General features: G+C 39.9%; 1 protein-coding gene across 4 annotated transcripts in view; it reads left to right on the top strand.

Moving 5' to 3' along the window:
- The window catches only part of LOC126470533 (tRNA:m(4)X modification enzyme TRM13 homolog), a 150,494-nt gene extending 126,018 nt beyond the window's left edge, over nt 1-24,476 (top strand). For all 4 annotated transcript variants that reach the window (XM_050098456.1, XM_050098455.1, XM_050098458.1 and 1 more), the window contains 5 exons: nt 4,848-5,033; nt 11,009-11,245; nt 11,412-11,539; nt 21,255-21,367; nt 24,272-24,476. In XM_050098456.1, coding sequence (XP_049954413.1) covers nt 4,848-5,033; nt 11,009-11,245; nt 11,412-11,539; nt 21,255-21,367; nt 24,272-24,452 — 845 coding nt within the window. In that variant the 3' untranslated portion in view covers nt 24,453-24,476. The remainder of the gene's footprint in view (nt 1-4,847; nt 5,034-11,008; nt 11,246-11,411; nt 11,540-21,254; nt 21,368-24,271) is intronic.
- Nucleotides 24,477-24,840: the final 364 nt, after the last annotated feature.

Below are 24,840 nucleotides of genomic sequence, written 5' to 3' on the forward strand. Positions count from 1 at the left end.
ATAAGTAAAAATCAACTAAGTATATGTGAAGATATAATTTACTATGTTTAAATTTCAATGGCAGTGTGGACTTCCACTTGTTCTGAAACAAGCTGACAAGACAACAGGTGTAGAAAATCTCTTCATCTAGTGCAGCTGTCTGGTTTGGTAGCAGGATGGATTACTAAAGAACTGCTACCTCCAACATTCAGTAGGGAATAAAATATGATGATAGGTAAACAGCAAGTGTGTCTTGAGCAGTTGTAAGAGCACACAAGTGTCACACGTATCTACCCCTCCTTTCGTCATGTTGTACAGAATTATCATTTCTGCTTTGTCCATCTCTTCAACATTGTCATCATGGTGATGATACTTGGTTTGTATGGCAATCAACTGTGCAGTCATCAGTGGCCATACAAAGTCCCAATTTTGACATGCTCCAATTTTTACACAGTCCAATTGAACCACAGTCACGAATGATGATGATGATGATGATGTTGAAGACAACACAAACACTCAGTCCCCAGGTAGGGAAAATACCCAACTCAGCCGGGAATCGAACCCATGACTCCATGTTTGTCATCATGGTAGTGACTCGATCCAAGTACAATCTTTTTTCCTTTCTTAGGAATAAATGGCACAAGAATAAAAGATTTTTGAAGGCAGATTTGAACCTACTGGTTGCTTACTTAGCTTCATGAATTCAATTGGCAGTTCCAGACCATAAAAATATGTAAATAGAATAATTAACTGACCTGTCCCTAACAAAACAGTGAAACTAACAGAAGTTAGCACCGCAGTAATAAGAAACCCCTTGAGAATAAAGTATAATAGGCTACAATGGCTTCTCTTTTACTGTTTCTCCTAATGGCAAATTACATGTAATGCCACTGCTCACGTGGGACTATTGGTCCACAATTCTTGACCAATTCATCAGTGCTGCTCTAGGGGGGGGGGGGGGGGGAAGGTGTACTGGCAATGGAAGGTACTCTGTTCATGTAATTCCTGGGTCTGAAGAGGTGAAAAGAAAAGGAAAGAATACACTCATATGATATGGACTGTCAGTCCACATGGGACTCCTGTAGGGTTAAAATAACTGAAGTTCCTAATACTGTAAGAAATTGTAAAATATATTTATTGCCAAGCACCAAAATATTAGAGGCTTGGAAAAACAAAGTTAATCTTATTATACATGTAAGTTAACTATGAAATTTAATTAAGTTGATGTGCTTAATTTGTGTGAGCACCATGTGAATTGTATGTACATTCACCAGCACAAAATGCCATTCTGATCATATAACTGTTTTGGTTTATTAATGAAGTGTCAAATTTAATTGCCTCCCACTGTTTAATTATGTCTGCAACCAAACATGTATATAGCTCAGTCGATGTTTATCGATGGACGCTATAGACTGATGGGATGATTTGTTTTGTGGATATAATATTACAATTGTTACTAATAATTTACTGAAAATCCTTCAGAAGGTAAAATTTCAGTACTGCCAATAAGCACATATAAAAATATGTGAAACTATTGTAATTCTCAAAACTAATGGTTCCTTATTCAGGGAAGAGAAAAGGGTAAGTTGGAGACAGTTAAAAAAGAAAGGGTAGGTCACTCGGACCCCAGGATTAAGAGGACCTACCTGTTGTGAGGATGGGGAAGTTGGTTATTAACAAAAATAATCAACAAAAATGTCTCTGATTAATACCCCTCAAAGTGGAGTGATAGGAAACAAACTGTAAAAACACATATTTAACTTTGATGTCATCTGTAACAGGTTGTTATAGATGACAAAAGCCCCAGCTGGTTGTGTTAATGAATTTATTACATTATTTTCATGCCATCTACCTTATAGATGACAAAAGTCTCAGCTGGTTGTGTTAATGAATTTATTGCATTATTTTCATGCCATCTAACTTTTAAAGTTGAGTGGCATTAAAGATTTATAAAATGCATTTTGAAACTTATATTTTGGATTGTTTGAGCAAAGTGTAATCCAGGCTGGCATTTGTCGAGATGAATGTGGGAAATCTCCAAAAACAAACTTCAAATTGTCCCACACAACTAACGCTTTAATAGCCTAGGACTGAATGAAGATGACCCTTGTCTCCCCATGTTGAGACCTTATTGTGCAGCAATGCCAACTGGATTGCGGATTTTGCAATGTTATGAAACAGATGTTGTGCTGTATTTTTTGCACTCGATGGTGTTTGAGAAGATCGCAATGCCTGTAGTGAAGATCTTGTCAACCTCTCTTTTCGATTGTTTCATTTGGGTCCATAAATGACGTGGTGATGAACACACTTATGGGTACAGCAAGGCTGTGTTCTTCAGAGTCTGTTACAACCACTATGCAATTGTAAAACTAACTGTGGCCACAGCATTCTGTGACAGATCTTCTTTGATGACAACTGGTAAACTACGGTTGTATTAAGTTGTGCAGCAGTAAGAACTGGTGTCCCTGTGCAAATTAGGGATGTATGTGGGACTGATATACTGTAGCCATGTTCAGTTTGTGATGGAAATAGACACCAGATTCAATGTGACAGCTTGTTGGAATGGCCATTTCCTGCACTTCAGTAAGGGCTGTGCAAGGAAGGGACAGAGAATACCGTATTTACTCGAATCTAAGCTTAGAATCGAGTGCAAAGTAAGTGGAAGTTCTGAAAAATGTTGGTAGGTGCCGCCACAACTAACTTCTGCCGTCGAATATATGTAGCGCTACACAGGCATGCTTTGCAGGCACAAATATAAATACTGGCGCCAAAACCTCTGCGTCAGTAAATAAATTTAAAAAAAAAGGTGTAAGACGAGCTTTTTTCTCCGCCCCGAGTTTTGACCACTACATTTTCATACATTATCCAACGAAGTAAATACAAATTCTGTGTTGTTCATCTTCGAATGCAGCAGCAGCAGCATTTCAATGTACTACGAAAATCTGACTGGCAAGACTATTTGGGATGTTTGTCAATATGGCCAACTCTACATTCTGAATTTTTTCGTACCTGTGAGAAGAGATGGTTGCTAATAGGAACTTTTATGAATTGCAAATCACATGCAGTATTCTCTTCAACATAAGAATAATACAAATATAAACATTTTGCCATGTATTCTTTCGTGTTTGCTGCTATCTCATTTAAATCCTGTCTGCCTAATAACCTACGAAACTAGTGTGAGACAGCAGCAAATGCGGAAGAATATACATATCATGTCATGTTTATATTCGTATTATTCTTATGCCTAATAGTGATACAATCAGAAATGAAGCACGGCAATTGATTACATTTTTAAATCTAAGATGAATCTAATTTCTGTGCAGAATGTAATGTACAAAAGAGGCGTCTGCAAAGATTTTGAAACAGAGAAAACTTTCAGTTAAACTCTTATTCAGAACATCTATCATACGCAGTCTATTATTTGGTTCTTGTTGATCATTATCAAAGAAAGCAGCAGTGTAAGTAACAACAAATAGCAGTTTCTTGCCATTGTTTCGCTAATGAGACAATTCCTCTCTTTTTTTTTTTATTTTAAGCGGCGGTAGCGCACACAAAAGCAAGCCATGCCGCGAGCAACGACAGGTCGTAAACACTTATTATCAGAATGCGACAAACAATGCATGACACAGTACAATAATGCATTTTCAACCTAGAGTGACGTAAACACCTATAACAAAAGAGAATGGCACTGATCAGATCATAGAAAAATAAGCAACCAATTCAAACCAGATGAAGCACGCCTGACGCATAGCAATGGCTACCTGGTAAAGCTTAATTGCTAAGCTCACGACTCGAACCAAATTACTGTAGCTGTATCGTCATTTATTCTACCTAAATTGTGTCTCATATTACAATAGACCAACTTTGTTTCGATTTGGAGGTGCGGCCTAAAACTTTTCTCTCCCCTTGAATTTCAAGTCTCAAATTTCAGGTGCGGCTTAGATTCGAGTGCGGCTTAGATTCGAGTAAATACAGTAGATTGGGGACACTATTTTGAAAATGTTATGTAAATCTTAAAGTGCCGAAACCACTGCTGTACCAAGGAAAAGGTATTATTTCCTGTGAATAGCATTACAACGAAAATAACATGTTGATAAGCCACAAAACTTCCCATTGCACTAGGCAATGCTACATCTGTTGTTCATTATAATCACAGTTAATCATACATAGAAATGTTTGTGAATCCTTTAAAGAATAAAAAGTCGAGGAGTCTGTATCCAAGAGCCATCCGAATTCGTAAACATTTATAAAGAGTATGTTCTCATATCGTCAACTAAGAAATGAGTGGCTGAATTCAAATATGGCTGTACTTCTCTCTGCACTGACAGATAAGAAGGTCAAGAAACTGCATTTTATGGTATTGAACTACTGATGATAAAATGTATATAAAATTACTAGTATCAGAGGGATATCAAAAGAAAAAGTGTGTGACATTTTATACCAAGAATAAACTACAAGGAAACTTTGTGAAAATTGGATATCGCATTTGTTGGATGGTGACTGGAAGAAATGAGAAAATAAATTCTCAGCAATATTTTAGAAAGGAAGGAGTGCTGAGCCAGACGTGAATAAAAAATTATATTTTGCTGAATCTGTATACAAACTCAATATAATAATAACTCTCTCTCTCTCTCTCTCTCTCTCTCTCTCTCTCTCTCTCTCTCTCTCTTTCTCTTCAGGCCACTCTATGCTGAGTATTTGTCTTTACTCATTCCATTTTTCACATGTAATTTTTTTTTTATTTCTCAGATCTAGTGAAAGAGACGTTAGTTTTATTCTTGTATTGTTGGTTGTCCGAGCCCACAGGCTAAAGAAAACATGTTGAATTAATTTCTATAAAAAAAAATGTATATGTATTGAACTTTCAGGTATCATTCCCTCTGTTACTGAACGATCATCAGTACATCCTCGCTTGCAAAAGGAGATTGAAACACAAGCGAATGGAGTTAATTCAAAGAGACAGCTATCACAAGTGTCTTCACTTTTGTCACTCATTGAGAAGTTCAATAGTATTCACGCGGATACCTGTTTCCTCGAATTTGGTGCTGGAAGAGGTGAGTGACTACCATTACTTCATTTGCTATATTTGAAATACATTTCCCCAGAAAACACAAAAGAATTCTTTTTCATTCTTGTTCCCTTACTTAGGAGTTAATATCCAGATTCCATATGTTAGTTAATTCTAAACATTTTTGTGTGTAGACTAGTCTGCTTTGAGTTAAATTGAAATATTTTTTTGGCAATAGCTGCTTTTTGAAAAAGTGAAGGTAAAGTAACATGTCCTGCTTTAAGTATTTTACAAATACATGGACTAGTTTTGCTGTTCTACACGCTCCATCACATTAATGTGACAGTGCCTATGTTTGACACGAATGTGCAGGCAGCACTAGCAGAGGAGGATATATATAGTTCGGGGGACGGGTCCGCCATGCGCCACAATGTGCAGTCATCATTGTAATGCAAAAAAACAATGTGATTTACATGATGCCGTAAAGGGCATGATTTTGAAACAGAGAAAACTTTCAGTTAAACTCTTATTCAGAACATCTATCATACGCAGTCTATTATTTGGTTCTTGTTGATCATTATCAAAGAAAGCAGCAGTGTAAGTAACAACAAATAGCAGTTTCTTGCCATTGTTTCGATAATGAGACAATTCCTCTCTTTTTTTTTTTTTTTTATTTTAAGCGGCGGTAGCGCGCACAAAAGCAAGCCATGCCGCGAGCAGCGACAGGTCGTAAACATTTATTATCAGAATGCGACAAACAATGCATGACACAGTACAATAATGCATTTTCAACCTAGAGTGACGTAAACACCTATAACAAAAGAGAATGGCACTGATCAGATCAAAGAAAAATAAGCAACCGATTCAAACCAGATGAAGCACGCCTGACGCATAGCAATGGCTACCTGGTAAAGCTTAATTGCTAAGCTCACGACTCGAACCAAATTACTGTAGCTGTATCGTCATTTATTCTACCTAAATTGTGTCTCATATTACAATAGACCAACTTTGTTTCGATTTGGAGGTGCGGCCTAAAACTTTTCTCTCCCCTTGAATTTCAAGTCTCAAATTTCAGGTGCGGCTTAGATTCGAGTGCGGCTCAGATTCGAGTAAATACAGTAGATTGGGGACACTATTTTGAAAATGTTATGTAAATCTTAAAGTGCCGAAACCACTGCTGTACCAAGGAAAAGGTATTATTTCCTGTGAATTACTTAGGAGTTAATATCCAGATTCCATATGTTAGTTAATTCTAAACATTTTTGTGTGTAGACTAGTCTGCTTTGAGTTAAATTGAAATATTTTTTTGGCAATAGCTGCTTTTTGAAAAAGTGAAGGTAAAGTAACATGTCCTGCTTTAAGTATTTTACAAATACATGGACTAGTTTTGCTGTTCTACATGCTCCATCACATTAATGTGACAGTGCCTATGTTTGACACGAATGTGCAGGCAGCACTAGCAGAGGAGGATATATATAGTTCGGGGGACGGGTTCGCCATGCGCCACAATGTGCAGTCATCATTGTAATGCAAAAAAACAATGTGATTTACATGATGCCGTAAAGGGCATGATCATTGAATGTCTTTTGTGCCAGGGGTGGAAGCATTCCCGAAATGGCTAAGTTTGTAAACTAGTTGCATGCTGCTGTTGTAAAAATATACTGGCATGGGAAAATGGTGATTACCAGGTGTGGCAAAATGGTGCTATCCAAAACTGGTGCCAAGACAATTGTGGTGCACTGTGGGCCATAAATGACAGGGGTGAACGATGATTGTGGAGATGTGTATGGTTGATTAGATATGCAACTATTGAGCAACTGACCACCCAGATAAATCAAGAGGCTACCAACAGTGTCTCCTCAATGACCGTTGAGCGAATGTTGCTGCATATGGACCTTCAGAGCAGGCACCTGTTTCTTGCACTGATGCTGAATACTGTCTGTCAGTAATGAAGGATGGAATTTGCACACCAGTGCTGCTACTGGACATCCACCGAGTGGTGACAGGTGGCGTTTTTGGATTAATCACATTTTATGCTCCATTGGACAGAAGGCCATTGGTGTGTACGGTGTGAAACATCTGAAAGCAAAGGGTTCAGGCTGGAGGAGAGAGTGTTTTAGTCTGGAGAATGTTTTTGTGGCATTCCCTGGGATCATTATTCTGGATGGCACAATGGATCAACACAAGTCTCCACCTATGTTTGGGGACAGTGTCCACCTCTAAATGCTGTTCGTTTTCATTCGGGACAATGGCATCTACCGTCAGGACAATGCAACATGTCACACAGCTTGCAGTGTACATGCATGGTTCGAAGAGCATCAGAATGAGTTTACTGTACTCCTCTGGCCACCAAACTCCCTGGATTGAAACACAATTGAGAATCTGTGGGATCACCTAGATCAGGCCTTTTGCGCCACATATCTTCAACCAAGAAACCTAGCACAGCAGGCTACAGTATTGGAGTCAGCATGGCTTCTCTTATGTTCAGGCTTTTGACAGATGATCAAATTAATGTTATTGGGCAATGTATTATTCTCTCACAGATGGTGCAGATATTTGAAATAAAATGCATAGGAGCAGTAAAACATGATTGTGTATGTTGTTTCCCACAAATATTGTATTATTTGAATCCTTAGGAATTCTGATAGGTCAGAAGTGGTAGTGGCAGAAATACATATGTGTTGAAACACTCTATAAGTAACTGAATGACCTCAGATCCCCAAATGAACTGAAGTCATGTGTACCTTTACAACCTTGTACCATGCTGTTACATATCACCATCTAATGGATTAAATACCTGCCTGCATAGAGAATATTCCTAATTTACACTTGTGTGGTGGTGCTCGACTTGGAGGTACGTAGTACGAGTCCTTGTGGTGAATAAATATTCAGTGTCAGTGTTTGTCCAAGAAGGGGAGGATAGGTTGTGATGTACAGTTTCTGATCAACAGACTATACACCAAACACTTGTGTTAAATTCAAAACCTGTTCACAGCATGCTGTGGAATGAGGGCATGAACACTGTTGATTGTGATGCATCCACTGAATGGGGATGTTAATCTCTGCAGTGTCCTTGGTACTATTTGTGAGGAATAGGCTATATGTTAACAATGGGTTACACTCTCTCGTTTGTCTCATCATCATCATCATCATCAAGAACAACAAGGCAACAAACACAAACTATGCTATGCATGCACTGATTAGTCACCCATGTGAGTCATTCCCACTTAAAAAGCTTAAAGTACAAACTGCTGGAGAGATGTTAATCAGAGAAGGTGTACACCAGGCCATCACCCACCTGAGTTCATCATCTAGTACTCAATTAAAATTAAAAAAAGTGCATTGGTAAGCCCTTTGGTATGGTAAGCCCTTCGGTATTTCTACTTTTATTGTTGTATCCGTATGCAGTATCTGCAAGGACTATAGTAACAAGTTCTTAGGTTCATACATTATGTGATCAAAAGTGTCTGGTCACCTGGCTGAAAATGACTTACAAGTTCGTGACGCCCTCCATTGGTAATGCTGGAATTGAATATGGTGTTGACTCACCTTTAGCCTTGGTGACAGCTTCCACTCTGGCAGGCATACTTTCAATCAGGTGCTGGAAGGTTTCGTGGGGAATGGCAGCCCATTCTTCATGGAGTGCTGCACTGATGAGAGGTATTGATGTCAGTCGGTGCGGCCTGGCATGAAGTTGGCGTTTCAAAACATCCAAAAGGTGTTCCACAGGATTCAGGTCAGGACTCTGTGCAGGCCATTCCGTTACAGGGATGTTATTGTCATGTTACCACTCTGCCACAGTCCGTGCATTATGAACAGGTCCTCGATCATTTTGAAAGATGCAGTCGCCATCCCTGAATTGCTCTTCAACAGTGGGAAGCAAGAAAGTGCTTAAAACATCAATGTAGGCCTGTGCTGTGATAGTGCCACCCAAAACAACAAGGGGTGCAAGCGCCCTCCATGAAAAACACGACCACACCATAACACCACCGTCTCGGAATTTCACTGTTGCCACTACACACGCTGGAAGGTGATGTTCACTGGGCATTCGCCATACCCACACCCTGCCATCAAATCGCCACATTGTGTACCATGATTCGTCACATCACACAACGTTTTTCCACTGTTCATTCGTCCAATGTTTACACTCCTTATACCAAGCAACACGTCATTTGGCATTTACAGGTGTGATGTGTGGCTTATGAGCAGCCGCTCGACCATGAAATCCAAGTTTTCTCACCTCCCGCCTAACTGTCATAGTACTTGCAGTGGATCCTGATGCAGTTTGGAATTCCTGTGTCATGGTCTGGGTAGATGTCTGCCTATTACACATTACGACCCTCTTCAACTGTCAGCAGTCTCTGTCAGTCAACAGACACGTTCGACCTGTATGCTTTTGTGCTGTATGTGTCCCTTCACATTTCCATTTCACTGTCACATCAGAAGCAGTGGACCTAGGGAGGTATAGGAGTGTGGAAATCTCATGTACAGTTGTATGACACAAGTGACATCCAGTCACCTGACCACGTTTGAAGTCTATGAGTTCCGTGGAGCACCCCATTCTGCTCTCTCACAATGTCTAATAACTACCGAGTTCGCTGATATGGAGCACTTGGCAGTAGGTGGCACTTAATATGAAAAACATATGTTTTTGGGGAAGTCTGGATACTTTTGATCACATAGTGTATGTGAGGATCAGTCCTCAAGATTTTAAAAGTATTCATTTCATTCCCTGCAGCTTTATTGTATTTTTTTTTTTAATTTATTAAGCATCTTTGCTTGTTTGTTCCATGTTATGTGTGTATATAAGTCTTTTGATATTCATTCCTTCACCTACCATCATCAATGGCCTTGCCGTGATGGATACCCCGGTTCCCATCAAATCACCAAAGTTAAGCACCGTTGAGCATTGCCGGTGCTTGGATGGGTGACCATCTGGGTAAGCCACACGCTTTTGGTAGTTTTCCGCTTACCTTCATGGTGGAGGGGGCAGGAGGGTGGTGGTGTCAAGTCCCTGATTGCCAATTTTGGTGCAGTGTCTCAAGGAGTGAGAGCATGCAACACTGTTGATGATGATCTATTTGTCAGATGGGAACATTAAGCTCAGCAGACCACTTGGTGCTGTTCGAGAGGAGTGAGGAGTAGGCTATGCGCCAGCACTGGGTTTCACCCCCTCCATTCTCTCATCATATTCCAGCGCGCACATGTGCCTGCGGGTGTGAAGGATAGAAAACAGCTTTCTAATTCAGATGGCTGAAGTTGTGCTTTGGGGTTTCTCAGTCATTCGCGCCATATGACTTTACCTACCATCTGTCCCAGGCTATTCCAGATCATGTGCCCAGGAGCAGGCTGGTAGGTGCCCAAGTTCACAGCTGGATACAGCTGATACGTGGGCAGTCATGCAGCCGGGCTGTAGCATACACAACTGTATTGCACTGGCCAAGAGGGGGCACAGTGGTTAAGCCACTGGATATGTATTCTGAAAGAGGGAGGGTTCAAATCCCAATCTGACACGTGAGATTTGTTTTTCACAGTTTCTTCAGATTACTTCAGGAAAATGCCAGTATCATTCTTTCAAAAGGGTCATTGATAATTTCATGCTTAAGTCTTGTGCTATCCAAATTTGTCACCCATCTCTAATAACATTGGTGTTAAAGAGACATTTAATCCACAAACATCTCCTGGTACTTCCTTGTTAGTCCAACAAGGGTAATTCTGTGACTCATTCCTATTGCTAAATCCAATCCTATTGCTAAATCCAAAACTACAGTTAGTTTCAAACTGCAGACAACATAAAAATCTTGGATAGAACTAACACCTGTTTTTTGTTGAAATCTGGTGTTTGTAAAATGCATGCATTCAGTGAAAGATTTACCAGAAGAGGAAACATAGTTTTGAAATTCTGTGTAGCTGTGAATATGCGTTCAGTAATCTGCTTTTTATGCTCTAGCACTCTAGCCAAAATCAATGAAAAGTTCTTTGGGAAATCCTGATGAACATTAATTGTTTATTGGTAAACAGGTATGCTGACATATTGGCTTGGAGAAATAACTGCTGAAGTACCACAGTCTTCTTTTTTACTTATTGAACGATCTGCGTATCGTCATAAATTTGATGGACGCCTAAGCACTAAAAGAGACTGTGTTGTAAGAAGAGTGAAAGCTGACATTGGTGATCTCAACCTTGATGAAATAGAGTTGCTAAAAGAACACCAGCATCTAGTTGCACTCAGCAAGCACCTATGTGGTGCTGCTACAGGTATGTGTATTGACGTTTTCTAGGTTCCTGCAATCTTTGTAATGTGTAGTTTGCAAATACATTAGTTTGTGTAGTTGTGATAATTATAGCATCTCTCCCAAGTTTTAATGCACATTGAAAAACTTTGTTCAATGACATATATATGTTTTCTATTTCCTGTTCTCAGATATGGCTTTGAGATGTATGACAATGACATGTGAAGATATTTCTATGAAGTTTCGTAGTATATTTATAGCTACTTGCTGCCATCATCGATGTGACATTTCCTCTTATGTAGCAATGGATTATTTAGTGGTAAGAATACTTCATTTCTGTAAATTTGGTGTTTTGCTTATTGACAAGACTTGGCACGATTGTAAGAAAAGTTCTCAAACTGTGCACGTCTCAGATTCAACAGCTTTTTGTAAATTCTTTAAAGGATCATATAGGATGCTTTATTATGTGAGATTCAAGAAAATGAGACCGAGAATGGGGAACCAATTGAAGGGATAAGGTCTCTAAGGAAACTGCCCCTGTTACATTTATCATTGATGAGCTGCTTGAGTTGTGACAGACCTGCTAACTTGGCATGACATTCAGTTTGTCCTGTTGATGAAAGTTAAGAAGTATGAAATCAGGTCATTTAGGTGGTGCACGTCAGCCAATCCAGTTGTTAGGACACTATATGTTCAGTAATTTTTGCCCCCACAGGCCATAATGGAGACACTCATGCTAACAATACACATGCAACTGCAGTCTAGACTTACAGACCTTAAAGATCCATAACATTATCTGTTTCCTGCACTCAGAATCTTCTGAAATACAGTCATCAGCGACTCAGCTGTTCTTTGGGATGTGAACTCCCAGAGTAAACTTTGGACTGAACAGCTTTGTCATATTCTTAATGCTTCCCCTACTGGTTGGGATAATGATCTCTGTGTAGTCATTATGGCTTGAGTTTGCCATTGCCATTCCCGGCATTAATACAATCAGAATTATATTTTCTTATCCTTGAATTTTGTTTTCCACTGCAAGAATGCTATGCTACGCTCATTTGGTTGCCCCACTTATGGTTATTTCTGTCAGAGCCAGTTATCATTTCATGTAATATGTTTCTGCTTTATGTTGAAGATTTTTTTTCATTCTATACTTTACAGAAGTGGGTTTTTGAACTAAGTCATTACTGTACAGAACAATGTAAACTGGTTTGAACATTTGTGGCAGTCTAAATATCGTTCCTTCTTGAAGATTTACACTTCCACTAAAGCAGTCTGAGTACAATTCACAGACTGACTCAAGGTTTCAGTCTGACAGTGCTATGGTAGAATTATTGCAATGGAGGTGCGGCAGGGGCAGGGAAATGAACTCACTGATGTGGCTGTCAAGGAGGTTTGCTTCCTTCCTCGCCCTGCTAGATGTTCAGTCACCCTGCAGGCTGTCACTTCATTTGTGACCAGAAGGACCATGTGTTGGTGGGAGATTCAGTGGCTGGAAGTGAGGAATAATAAACTTCAGTGCAACCATGGTTTACCTCCTTCCGCTCATGAAAGTCTAAAGAAGTAGTCCTTACACTGCTTGATACATGGCTTCCTCTTACATCAGGAGGAGGCCCCATTATGTCAGAAATGCGAGAAACAGCTGTCAATATGTCATATTTTAACTGAGTGTGTTTTACATGACAACCTGATGGTTGAACTGGGTATCCCACAGGATCTGCCCTCTATTTTAACTGATAACAAGGCAAGTGTTGTTCATGTTTTGAGATTTTGTGTGGTGTCCGGAATTCTTCCCAAAATATTGGTGGGTGGGGGGATGAGATTTTAATGTTTAACAGAGTGGCTGTGTCACTTATTATTTGTAAGTAGCCATCCAGTCACAGAGTTATCTATCCCTTTTTTAACTGTGTCTTTACAGGTATTTTATCTATGATATTATCTATTAGTTATTGTGCTGTGCCTGGTTGGAATTGTATTACAGGCTTTTCTGAATCTCACCTTATTAGGATTACCTTGAAATTCTTGTGGAGGGATGAAATGTGGTTTTCTGTTTTTTTTTTTTTTTACCTTTTTACAAAGATTTTCACCATGTCCTTCAATATATCATTAATGCAAGGGTGCTGATGACCTTGCTATTTAGCCCTCCACCATCAGTCATCATCATCATCATCATCATCATCATCATCATCAGGAGGGTGGTCATTAACATGTAAGCTAAGGGTGGTGATTGGCTTTTGGATTGGCTCATTTATTGACAACACAACGATGCAAATATCTGTGACAGGTTAAATCATGTGCTGGGATAGAAAACGAAGTTCAACGCTTATATGTCATAGAAAATATTCTTCCAATTGCATCAGACATTGCCCAGTGAAGGGACTCTGTGGTTCTTCTTGTCACTGGTTCCTATCCACAGTGCCAAGCTCACAGTTGTCTTAATGTGTGTTATGCATGATGATTCTAGTTGCTTCTCTGTATTTCATTTTATGCTGGGGGAAGCAGTACCTCGGAGAGTTTGTTTCCGCCATTCACTATATGGTAAAAAAATAACTTAGTATCCTTTAAATAGTTTTATTCATTAGAACAAAAGGAACATATCTGTTAAACATGAACTCTAACTTTAAAGCTTTTAAAATATGAAAATGGCAAGTGTGCTGGACAAGGACTTGAACAAAGTTATCTAACAATCATGAAAAGAGCATCATACTGTATAATGGTGATCAGCAAAGGGTCTAAGCAAAAAGTTATGGCAAAGTGCTAAAAGTTTACTCCTTTATATTTTTTGGGGTGCTAATTGTGGGTATAAATTTGATACTTCGAATTCTCTCTGGAAAAAAAAAAAAAAAAAAAAAAAAAAAAAATTAGCAAGAAAAGAAAAAACCTAGTCCCTTCTGTTTTTCCCCCTGTAACCTAAAAACAATGGATTTTTGAAAAGCATCATTCAGTACTAAGTGATGTTGCTGTTGTGCTCTTCAGTCCAAAGACCAGTTTGATGCAGCTCTGTGTCTTTCAGCTCTCTGTCCTGTGAAAGCCTCTACATCTCCGAATAACTATTGCAACTTACATCCTTTTGAATCTGCTTACTGTATTCATCTTGCAGTCTGCCCCCTATGAGTTTTACCTCCTATGCTTCCCTCCATTGGTCTGCAATAAAGTCTGCCAATTTTGGAGTTCCAAAAATACTCATTTGTATGAAATGAAACCACTGTACATTCCCTAAGTACCTGTTTGGGCTGCAGTATGCAGCAGAGGCCTTATTGGCCTTTTTTTTCATGTGAGAAATAATGACTGTTGATTGTTACATTGCAATCTTGGAACAGTTTGTCTCCACACAGCTGGTGTTTTAGGATCAACCAGACCACACACACCAATCAGGTGTTTCTTTTCTGGATGAATACTTAGGGAATAGAGTCATTGCATTGGATTATTGCAAATTTACTGGTGCAGGAATGGATTGGCCTGACTCCTTGTGACTACTTTTTTGGGCGCCACATTGAAAGAGACTGTCTGTCAGAACCATCCCACCATGCTGATGAGCTTGAATCGGTGATCGGTGTGGCATCTGAATCCATTTCCATTGAGACATTACGGATTGTGAGGTCAAAATTTCATTGCCTGTTTGTGCCGCCTCCACACTGCAAGTGGTGGACATTTCAAAAAGATTGTGATGTGATTGTAGAGACAGCTTGCAGAGAACAAGTTGTAGGCTAGTACTGTGTGAGCTGCACAGTGTACAGTGCCTTCTGTTAGCAGCTTTTTGAACTATTTCAGAACTTTTTTTATAAAAGTTTTTTCAACTTTCACAATAAACATGCCATTTGTTTCACGCCTCTATCAATTTTAGTTTTTGAAATATTTACAAGGGAAGATCTGAAAGTAACTCACAATAATTTTATTACCAAAAAGATTAATAGGTAGCAAAACAAAGAAAATCACAAATGAACTTTCATCTTTTACCTATTTTTCTATGTAGTCACCAAAGTTCTCAACACATTTCTCCCATTGTGGTACCAGTTTCAATATGCCCTGTTCACAGAAATCCATTTGGTTGGAGTATAGCCACCTGTGAAATGCTGATTTCACTTCTGCATTTGTTGCAAAGCATTGGCTGGCCAGGAATATCTTCATGAGACCAAACAGATGAAAGTCTGATGGTGCATGGTCTGGGCTGTATGATGGATGCTAGAGCACATCCCACCTAAATTTGGTGATTTTCTCATGAACAGGAGCAGCAATGTGGGAGCAAGCATTGTCACAAAAGTCATGACACAATGTAACCAAAGTCCTTAATGTAGGCTACAGCATTCACAGTGGTCCCATGTTCAGCAAAGTTCACCAATAACACACCATGCATATCCCAAAACAGTCCCAAGTACATTCCTAGCAGATTGAGTCACTTCAAATTCTTTCCGTACTGGGGAACCAGCATGTTTCCACTCTATAGGGCCGTGCTTGGTTTAGGTCTTGTAGGGGTGTGCACACAACTCATCACCAGTGACAATTTCATTTAGAAAGTCATGCCCATCTGCAGCATAACACGTTAAGTGATCCAAGCTTCTCATCATTCACTGGCTCTTGTGGTTGTCTGTCAGGTTCTTATGCACCCAGCGAGCACTAACTTTATAAAATTTCAGTGTGTCATGAACATGACAGTACACCACAGCATAGGATATGTTGAACTGCTACAATAAAATTTGCAATTGCACACACACTGATCATTCAAAATTGTTGCCTTGATGGCTCTGACATTCTGTGAGGTTGCAGCCATCACTTGCCCCCCCCCCCCCCCCCTCCCAGAGCATGGCCAATCACACCAAGTCTCACATCACCCCCATATAAGAATGCAGACCACTTGGAGACATTGCTATGGTCCGTACAGTTGTCCCTGTACACACAACACATCTCTGGGAATTTTATGTGGTTATGCCTTTGGCCCACAAACATCAAAATACACTTTGCTGCTTTTCATCTACATCTACATCTACATCCATACTCCGCAAGCCACCTGACGGTGTGTGGTGGAGGGTACCTTGAGTCTTGAGTACCTCTATCGGTTCTCCCTTCTATTCCAGTCTCGTATTGTTCGTGGAAAGAAGGATTGTCGGTATGCCTCTGTGTGGGCTCCAATCTCTCTGATTTTATCCTCATGGTCTCTTCGCGAGATATATGTAGGAGGGAGCAATATACTGCTTGACTCTTCGGTGAAGGTATGTTCTCGAAACTTTGACAAAAGCTCGTACCGAGCTACTGAGCGTCTCTCCTGCAGAGTCTTCTACTGGAGTTTATCTATCATCTCCGTAACGCTTTCGCGATTACTAAATGATCCTGTAACGAAGCGCGCTGCTCTCCGTTGGATCTTCTCTATATCTTCTGTCAACCCTATCTGGTACGGATCCCACACTGCTGAGCAGTATTCAAGCAGTGGGCGAACAAGCGTACTGTAACCTACTTCCTTTGTTTTCGGATTGCATTTCCTTAGGATTCTTCCGATGAATCTCAGTCTGGCATCTGCTTTACCGACGATCAACATTATATGATCATTCCATTTTAAATCACTCCTAATGCATACTCCCAGATAATTTATGGTATTAACTGCTTCCAGTTGCTGACCTGCTATTTTGTAGCTAAATGATAAAGGATCTATCTTTCTGTGTATTCGCAGCACATTACACTTGTCTACATTGAGATTCAATTGCCATTCCCTGCACCATGCGTCAATTCGCTGCAGATCCTCCTGCATTTCAGTACAATTTTCCATTGTTACAACCTCTCGATACACCACAGCATCATCTGCACAAAGCCTCAGTGAACTTCCGATGTCATCCACAAGGTCATTTATGTATATTGTGAATAGCAACGGTCCTATGACACTCCCCTGCGGCACACCTGAAATCACTCTTACTTCGGAAGACTTCTCTCCATTGAGAATGACATGCTGCGTCCTGTTATCTAGGAACTCCTCAATCCAATCACACAATTGGTCTGATAGTCCATATGCTCTTACTTTGTTCATTAAACGACTGTGGGGAACTGTATCGAACGCCTTGCGGAAGTCAAGAAACACGGCATCTACCTGTGAACCCGTGTCTATGGCCCTCTGAGTCTCATGGACGAATAGCGCGAGCTGGGTTTCACAAGACCATCTTTTTGAAACGCATGCTGATTCCTACAGAGTAGATTTCTAGTCTCCAAAAAAGTCATTATACTCGAACACAATACGTGTTCCAAAATTCTACAACTGATCGACGTTAGAGATATAGGTCTATAGTTCTGCACATCTGCTCGACGTCCCTTCTTGAAAACGGGGATGACCTGTGCCCTTTTCCAATCCTTTGGAACGCTACGCTCTTCTAGAGACCTACGGTACACTGCTGCAAGAAGGGGGGCAAGTTCCTTCGCGTACTCTGTGTAAAATTGAACTGGTATCCCATCAGGTCCAGAGGCCTTTCCTCTTTTGAGCGATTTTAATTGTTTCTCTATCCCTCTGTCGTCTATTTCGATATCTACCATTTTGTCATCTGTGCGACAATCTAGAGAAGAAACTACAGTGCAATCTTCCTCTGTGAAACAACTTTGGAAAAAGACATTTAGTATTTCGGCCTTTACTCTGTCAACCTCTGTTTCAGTACCATTTTGGTCACAGAGTGTCTGGACATTTTGTTTTGATCCACCTACCGCTTTGACATAGACCAAAATTTCTTAGGATTTTCCGCCAAGTCAGTACATAGAACTTTACTTTCGAATTCATTGAACGCCTCTCGCATAGCCCTCCCCACACTACATTTCGCTTCGCGTAATTTTTGTTTGTCTGCAAGGCTTTGGCTATGTTTATGTTTGCTGTGAAGTTCCCTTTGCTTCCGCAGCAGTTTTCTAACTCGGTTGTTGTACTACGGTGGCTCTTTTCCATCTCTTACGATCTTCCTTGGCACATACTCATCTAACGCATTATGTACGACGGTTTTGAACTTTGTCCACTGATCCTCAACACTATCTGTACTTGAGACAAAACTTTTGTGTTGAGCCAACAGGTACTCTGAAATATGCTTTTTGTCACTTTTGCTAAACAGAAAAATCTTCCTACCCTTTTTAATATTTCTATTTACGGCTGAAATCATCGATGCCGTAACCGCTTTATGATCGCTGATTCCCCGTTCTGCGTTAACTTTTTCAAATAGTTCGGGTCTGTTTGTCACCAGAAGGTCTAATATGTTATCGCCACGAGTCGGTTCTCTGTTTAACTGCTCAAGGTAGTTTTCAGATAAAGCACTTAAAAAAATTTCACTGGATTCTTTGTCCCTGCCACCCGTTATGAACGTCTGAGTCTCCCAGTCTATATCTGGCAAATTAAAATCTCCACCCAGAACTATAACATGGTGGGGAAATCTACTCGAAATATTTTCCAAATCATCCTTCAGGTGCTCTGCCACAACAGCTGCTGAGCCAGGGGGCCTATAGAGACATCCAATTACCATGTCTGAGCCTGCTTTAACCGTGACCTTCACCCAAATCATTTCACATTTCGGATCTCCGTCAATTTCCTTCGATACTATTGCACTTCTTATTGCTATAAACACGCCTCCCCCTTCACTGTCCAGCCTGTCTCTGCGGTATACATTCCAATCTGAGTTTAGGATTTCATTACTATTTACGTCTGGTTTCAGCCAACTTTCTGTCCCTAGTACTATACGAGCGTTGTGACCGTTTATTAATGAGAGCAGTTCTGGGACCTTTCTGTAGACGCTCCTGCAGTTTACTATTAGCACATTAATATTGTTATTCCCTGTTGCATTTTGCCTACTCCTACCTTGCTGCGTCTCAGGAGGTGTCTTGTTGGGCCTAGGGAGGGGATTCTCTAACCTAAAAAACCCCCATGTGCACTCCACACGTACTCCGCTACCCTTGTAGCCGCTTCCGGCGTGTAGTACACGCCTGACCTATTCAGGGGGACCCTACATTTCTCCACCCGATAGCGGAGGTCGAGAAATTTGCACCCCAGGTCTCCGCAGAATCGTCTGAGCCTCTGGTTTAAGCCTTCCACGCGGCTCCAAACCAGAGGACCGCGATCGGTTCTGGGAACGATACTACAAATAGTTAGCTCTGATTTCACCCCGCGAGCGAGGCTTTCCGCCTTCACCAATTCCGCCAACCGCCTGTACGAACTGAGGATGACCTCTGAACCCAGACGGCAGGAGTCATTGGTGCCGACATGAGCAACAATTTGCAGTCGGGTGCACCCAGTGCTCTCTATCGCCGCCGGTAGGGCCTACTCCACATCTCGGATGAGACCCCCTGGCAAGCAGACAGAGTGAACTCTGGCCTTCTTCCCCGACCTTCCCGCTATTTCCCTAAGGGGCTCCATCACCCGCCTAACGTCGGAGCTCCCAATAACTAATAAACCCCTCCCCCCGTGTGCCTGCTTGGACCTTGCTGAAGGAGCAGCCACATGTCCACTCACAGGCAGAGCGGGCGATGCCACACGGCCAGCCTCCACATTGACCCTCCGCCTCGTGCGCCGCGAACGCCGCTGAACCCGCCACTCCCCTTGGGGAGAGGGTGGCCCAACCACGCCCAGTACACGCGAAGATGTCTCGACAGCAGGGACAGTGGGTGAAGCATGTAACACCTGGGGTGTACCTTGCGACGCACCAGACTCCCCACTGCCGCTACACTCCGAGGCAGCAGCCTGAAGACGGCTGACCGCGGCCATCAACACGCTCAGCTGTTCGCGAACAGTGGCCAGCTCCTCCTGCGTCCGTACACAGCAGTCACACATCCTATCCATCCTAAGGAATCAATTTACTGAAGAGAGTTAATCAACCTTTAACTAGACTGCTAATTCACTAAAGGCGGCTGTTTATTCACTAAACTGTGGTTGCTAGGCACTTTTTGTAGAAAACAATGAAAATAGCACTACCTGTCTCTGGACTGTATTGCAAACAAACACTAGCACTACTGGCACTATGGATGACTAAAGGGACTCTCTCTGACTGTATTCAAAACAAACACGAAATCTATGGAACTATTAATAGCACTCGACAATTAAAGCTTCCTAAAAGCAAATACACACGGAAGAAGAAGTGACAAGTAAGAAAAATACAGTTAATACTTAAATTAAGGTAGCTCGCTGCACAGCAGACGTGAAGCAGACGGCAGTTACGACGACACTGACTCTACTGGCACTATGGCTGACTAAAGGGACTCTCTCTGACTGTATTCAAAACAAACACGAAATCTATGGAACACTATTAATAGCACCCGACAATTAAAGCTTCCTAAAAGCAAATACACATGGAAGAAGAAGTGACAAGTAAGAAAAATACAGTTAATACTTAAATTAAGGTAGCTCGCTGCACAGCAGACGTGAAGCAGTGCAAAATGCAAGCTATATTGTTGTGAAATTCCAACATTCCAGTTGCAGTACAAAGGGAGGGAAAAAAGTTATTGTGCATTGCTTTCCCAATCCTCCCTAATAATTTTGAAATCAGGGACTCTTTCAGTGGACAAGCTGTAAATTTATTTATATATAAAAACTTGAAAAACCCCTTGACATGTATTGAGAACTTATTTGTTATTCATTCAATAGGTAAAACTTTATTAGGCAAGTTTGGTAGTTATATATTTGCCAATATTGATCATAAACACACAAAATCATTTTTGTGTGTTTAACAGCTGATTTAATTGAAAACATAGGCAGTAATTGAGTTTGTCCTTATGTACTTGTTGAATGGTGTACAGCTTTATCATTTTCCTCTGTTTAACTTAGCTTCCCCTATAACTATCAGGTTTGGCTATTCTATCTTGAATGTGAATATTACACGTTTTAGTTAAGATTGTGTGCCACAAAACTGAGAAGTGGTGGTGGTGGTGGTGGTGGTGGTGATGGTTGAGTTTGATTAAAGAATCCTGGTGCAACTATGATAATTATTTGAAGGTTTTCTAAATAGTTATTGCGACTGAAACTAAATGAAGGAAAGTTGATCTTTTGTTTTGATTTTATTGTAATATCCATTGCAACAGTATCTTTTTGTTAACAGGAACTGGGTTTTGAAATTTCTGACTTTAATGTCATGTGTGGTATTACCAGTTGGGCAACATGTGGCTCTCGGAAGAATGAGCTAATTCGCAAACCAGAAAATTCAGTTGATAGGTAAGGCTTTTGTTTCTTATTTGTTGTTTATTTTGTTATTTGTGGGTGGGATGCACACTGCCTTTAAACTGGACTAACTATAAGTGTGATTATGATTTTATAAGTGTTATCAGCCAATTTGTATTTATGATTAATTAGTTTCTGATATCTGCTTGTTTAGGGCAATATGGAACAATTATTAACTAATTACATTTTAAATTAGTATCTCTTTTATACTTATTTTTTGCCAAGTGAAATTGTACAGCAATTAAGACACTGGACTAGTACTTGTGAGGAGTGGAGATCAAATACCTATTTGGCCAATCAGATTTAGGTTTTCTGTGGTAGTCTTAAATCTCATGGACAATGCGAACACTTCTGTGAAAAGAACGTGTTTGATTTCCTTCCCCATCCATGTCCAGTTGTAGGTGCTCAGTCTATAATAACCATGATGTCATGTTAAATACTAATTTCCTTTATTATTATTATTTCCTTCACTTTCTCAGACGTTAAGTCCAGTTAAAAATGGAGTGACGCGGACCTTGATCAAGCGTCACTTCCTTTTAACTGTACGGTATGTGTTATATTGCATTTAGGAACTTTCGGGTAATTGAACATGTATCAGTAATTACGGATTTCTGTAGTTGTACGTATATGTTTGGATGTAGCTGTATTGCATTGATGTACTGGTGGATATTGTGTGGTATGACTCCTGTAGTTGATAGTATAATTGATATGATGTCAACTTTATCCTGATGCCACATGTCTTTGACTTCCTCAGCCAGTTGGATGTATTTTTCAATTTTTTCTCCTGTTTTCTTGTGTATATTTGTTGTATTGGGTATGGATATTTCGATTAGTTGTGTTAATTTCTTCTTTTTATTGGTGAGTATGATATCAGGTTTGTTATGTGGCGTTGTTTTATCTGTTATAATGGTTCTGTTCCAGTATAATTTGTATTCATCATTCTCCAGTACATTTTGTGGTGTATACTTGTATGTAGGAACGTGTTGTTTTAAAAGTTTATGTTGTAAGGCAAGCTGTTGATGTATTATTTTTGCGACATTGTCGTCTTCTGGGGTATTCTGTATTTGCTAGTATTGTACATCCGCTTGTGATGTGATCTACTGTTTCTATTTGTTGTTTACAAATTCTGCATTTATCCGTTGTGGTATTGGGATCTTTAATAATATGCTTGCTGCAATACCTGGTGTTTATTGTTTGATCCTGTATTGCAGTCATGAATCCTTCTGTCTCACTGTATATATTGCCTTTTCTTAGCCATGTGTTGGATGCGTCTTGAACGATGTGTGGCTGTGTTAGATGATACGGGTGCTTGCCATGAAGTGTTTTCTTTTTCCAATTTACTTTCTTTGTATCTGTTGATGTTATGTGATCTAAAGGGTTGTAGAAATGGTTATGAAATTGCAGTGGTGTAGCTGATGTATTTATATGAGTGATTGCCTTGTGTATTTTGCTAGTTTCTGCTCGTTCTATAAAGAATTTTCTTAAATTGTCTACCTGTCCATAATGTAGGTTTTTTATGTCGATAAATCCCCTTCCTCCTTCCTTTCTGCTTAATGTGAATCTTTCTGTTGCTGAATGTATGTGATGTATTCTATATTTGTGGCATTGTGATCGTGTAAGTGTATTGAGTGCTTCTAGGTCTGTGTTACTCCATTTCACTACTCCAAATGAGTAGGTCAATATTGGTATGGCATAAGTATTTATAGCTTTTGTCTTGTTTCTTGCTGTCAATTCTGTTTTCAGTATTTTTGTTTATTATTATTATTATTATTATTATTACTATTATTATTATTACTATTATTATTCAAAGTTATCTGTGAATATGTGCATCTCTTCCAGTAAGATGTAGCATTGGCAAACCTGGTAAGCACACTGCACCATGGTTCAAACCCGCATCTAGCCATCCTGATTTAGATTTTCCATGATTTCCCTCAATCATTGAAGGCAAATGCTGGGATGATTCCTTTGAAAGTGCACAGCTGATTTCGTTCCCCATCCTTCCCTGATCTGAGCTTGTGCTCTGTTTCTAATGACCTTTTTGTCGACAGAATGTTAAACGCTAATCTCCTCCTCCTCCTTTCTTATCATCTTAATGACTCTCAGAGCTTCTTTTCTAAATAGATAGCTATGAATAAGGCTCCATATTACTAGCATAGTTTGCATTACAGTAAATAGCACTTTTGGTTGAATGGTTTAATGTGAATGCAAAAAGAATGCACTAAGTATAATTGGTGTATAAATTCAATTCAGAAAAATTGCTAAAATCTCTGAGAGACAGGAAGGCTGTGCAATATCTTCAGGAGTTGCAACTCCCAATACTGCCAGAAGAGACACTTAAAAAGTACACAGAACTTTAGGCTTTGAGAACAACAGTTTTTTTTTTCTTCAAGGAGGAAAGAGGAATTATTTGGGAGAGGTTGGAAAGAGGGGGGAGGGGGGGGAGAAGGCGTCTAATCACTCAGGCGATTAACTAATGGGGGATCCACATCTCCCAAACAATTCCTATACCTTCTGTGGAGAAGGAACTTACTTTTCCAGAAGCTAAGAACAATATTTTTTTCATACAGTGTAAGCTTTCATGGCCAATATTGTCTTCACTTAAAGTTTTAAATGAGGAATATTTTCTTCTTTAAGTATTTTTAATGCACCTTCTGAAAGTAAATACTGTCCACCATTTTTATCTGGTGTTTTCGTGTGCAGAGTTTTGTTTTGAATAATGGAATGTAAGTGCAGTTATTTGTTTCTGCATTGTACCATATCTGTTGAAAGTGCTGTGAAAATAGCAATTTCGCTGCGCATAATGGTGGAACAAGTAAATGTAACACTCACATTTTACTCATTGGCTAGTGCATGATGAGCAAGGTCTGTGCAGTACATAAAACAAATAATATGTTTCAGGTATGCACGACTGCAGCTGACACACGAGAAGAGAAGAAAAATTGGCAGAATGTGCAAGTTAATATTTGACTATGGAAGAATCAAATTTCTAGAGAAATATGGTTACAATGGGGTATTGACATACTATGTACCTGAATCAGTTTCACCAGAGAATGTATGTTTAATAGCAATAAAAAACTGATTGATTTTATTAATTAAAAAGTTATTTATGATCTTGTTTCATAAGCATAGATATTTTGATTTCAAGATCACTCTTCCTCCAAAGGTTTGTTTACATCCCTTTTTAGCTTTTATTTCTACTTGACTTGTTGAGAAGTCTTGTCACTGTGCATCCCAGCTGTACTGAGGAATTGCAAAAATTTTACAAACTGTAGAAATCAGACATAACTAACATGCTGATGGCAAGTAATGACACATGTATCTGTTATAATAATGAGCAAGAGAATATTTCATAATACAGTTGTGGTAGTGTAATGAGGAAAACCAGCTATGTGGACTGTTTCATTCATGTTGGTTTGCATCTTGTTCTGTAGTGTGCTCACCACTGTAACTGATATCATGCCAGGTAA

This window comes from Schistocerca serialis, chromosome 3 (genome assembly GCF_023864345.2).
Source record: "Schistocerca serialis cubense isolate TAMUIC-IGC-003099 chromosome 3, iqSchSeri2.2, whole genome shotgun sequence".
NCBI classification, from domain to species: domain Eukaryota; kingdom Metazoa; phylum Arthropoda; class Insecta; order Orthoptera; family Acrididae; genus Schistocerca; species Schistocerca serialis.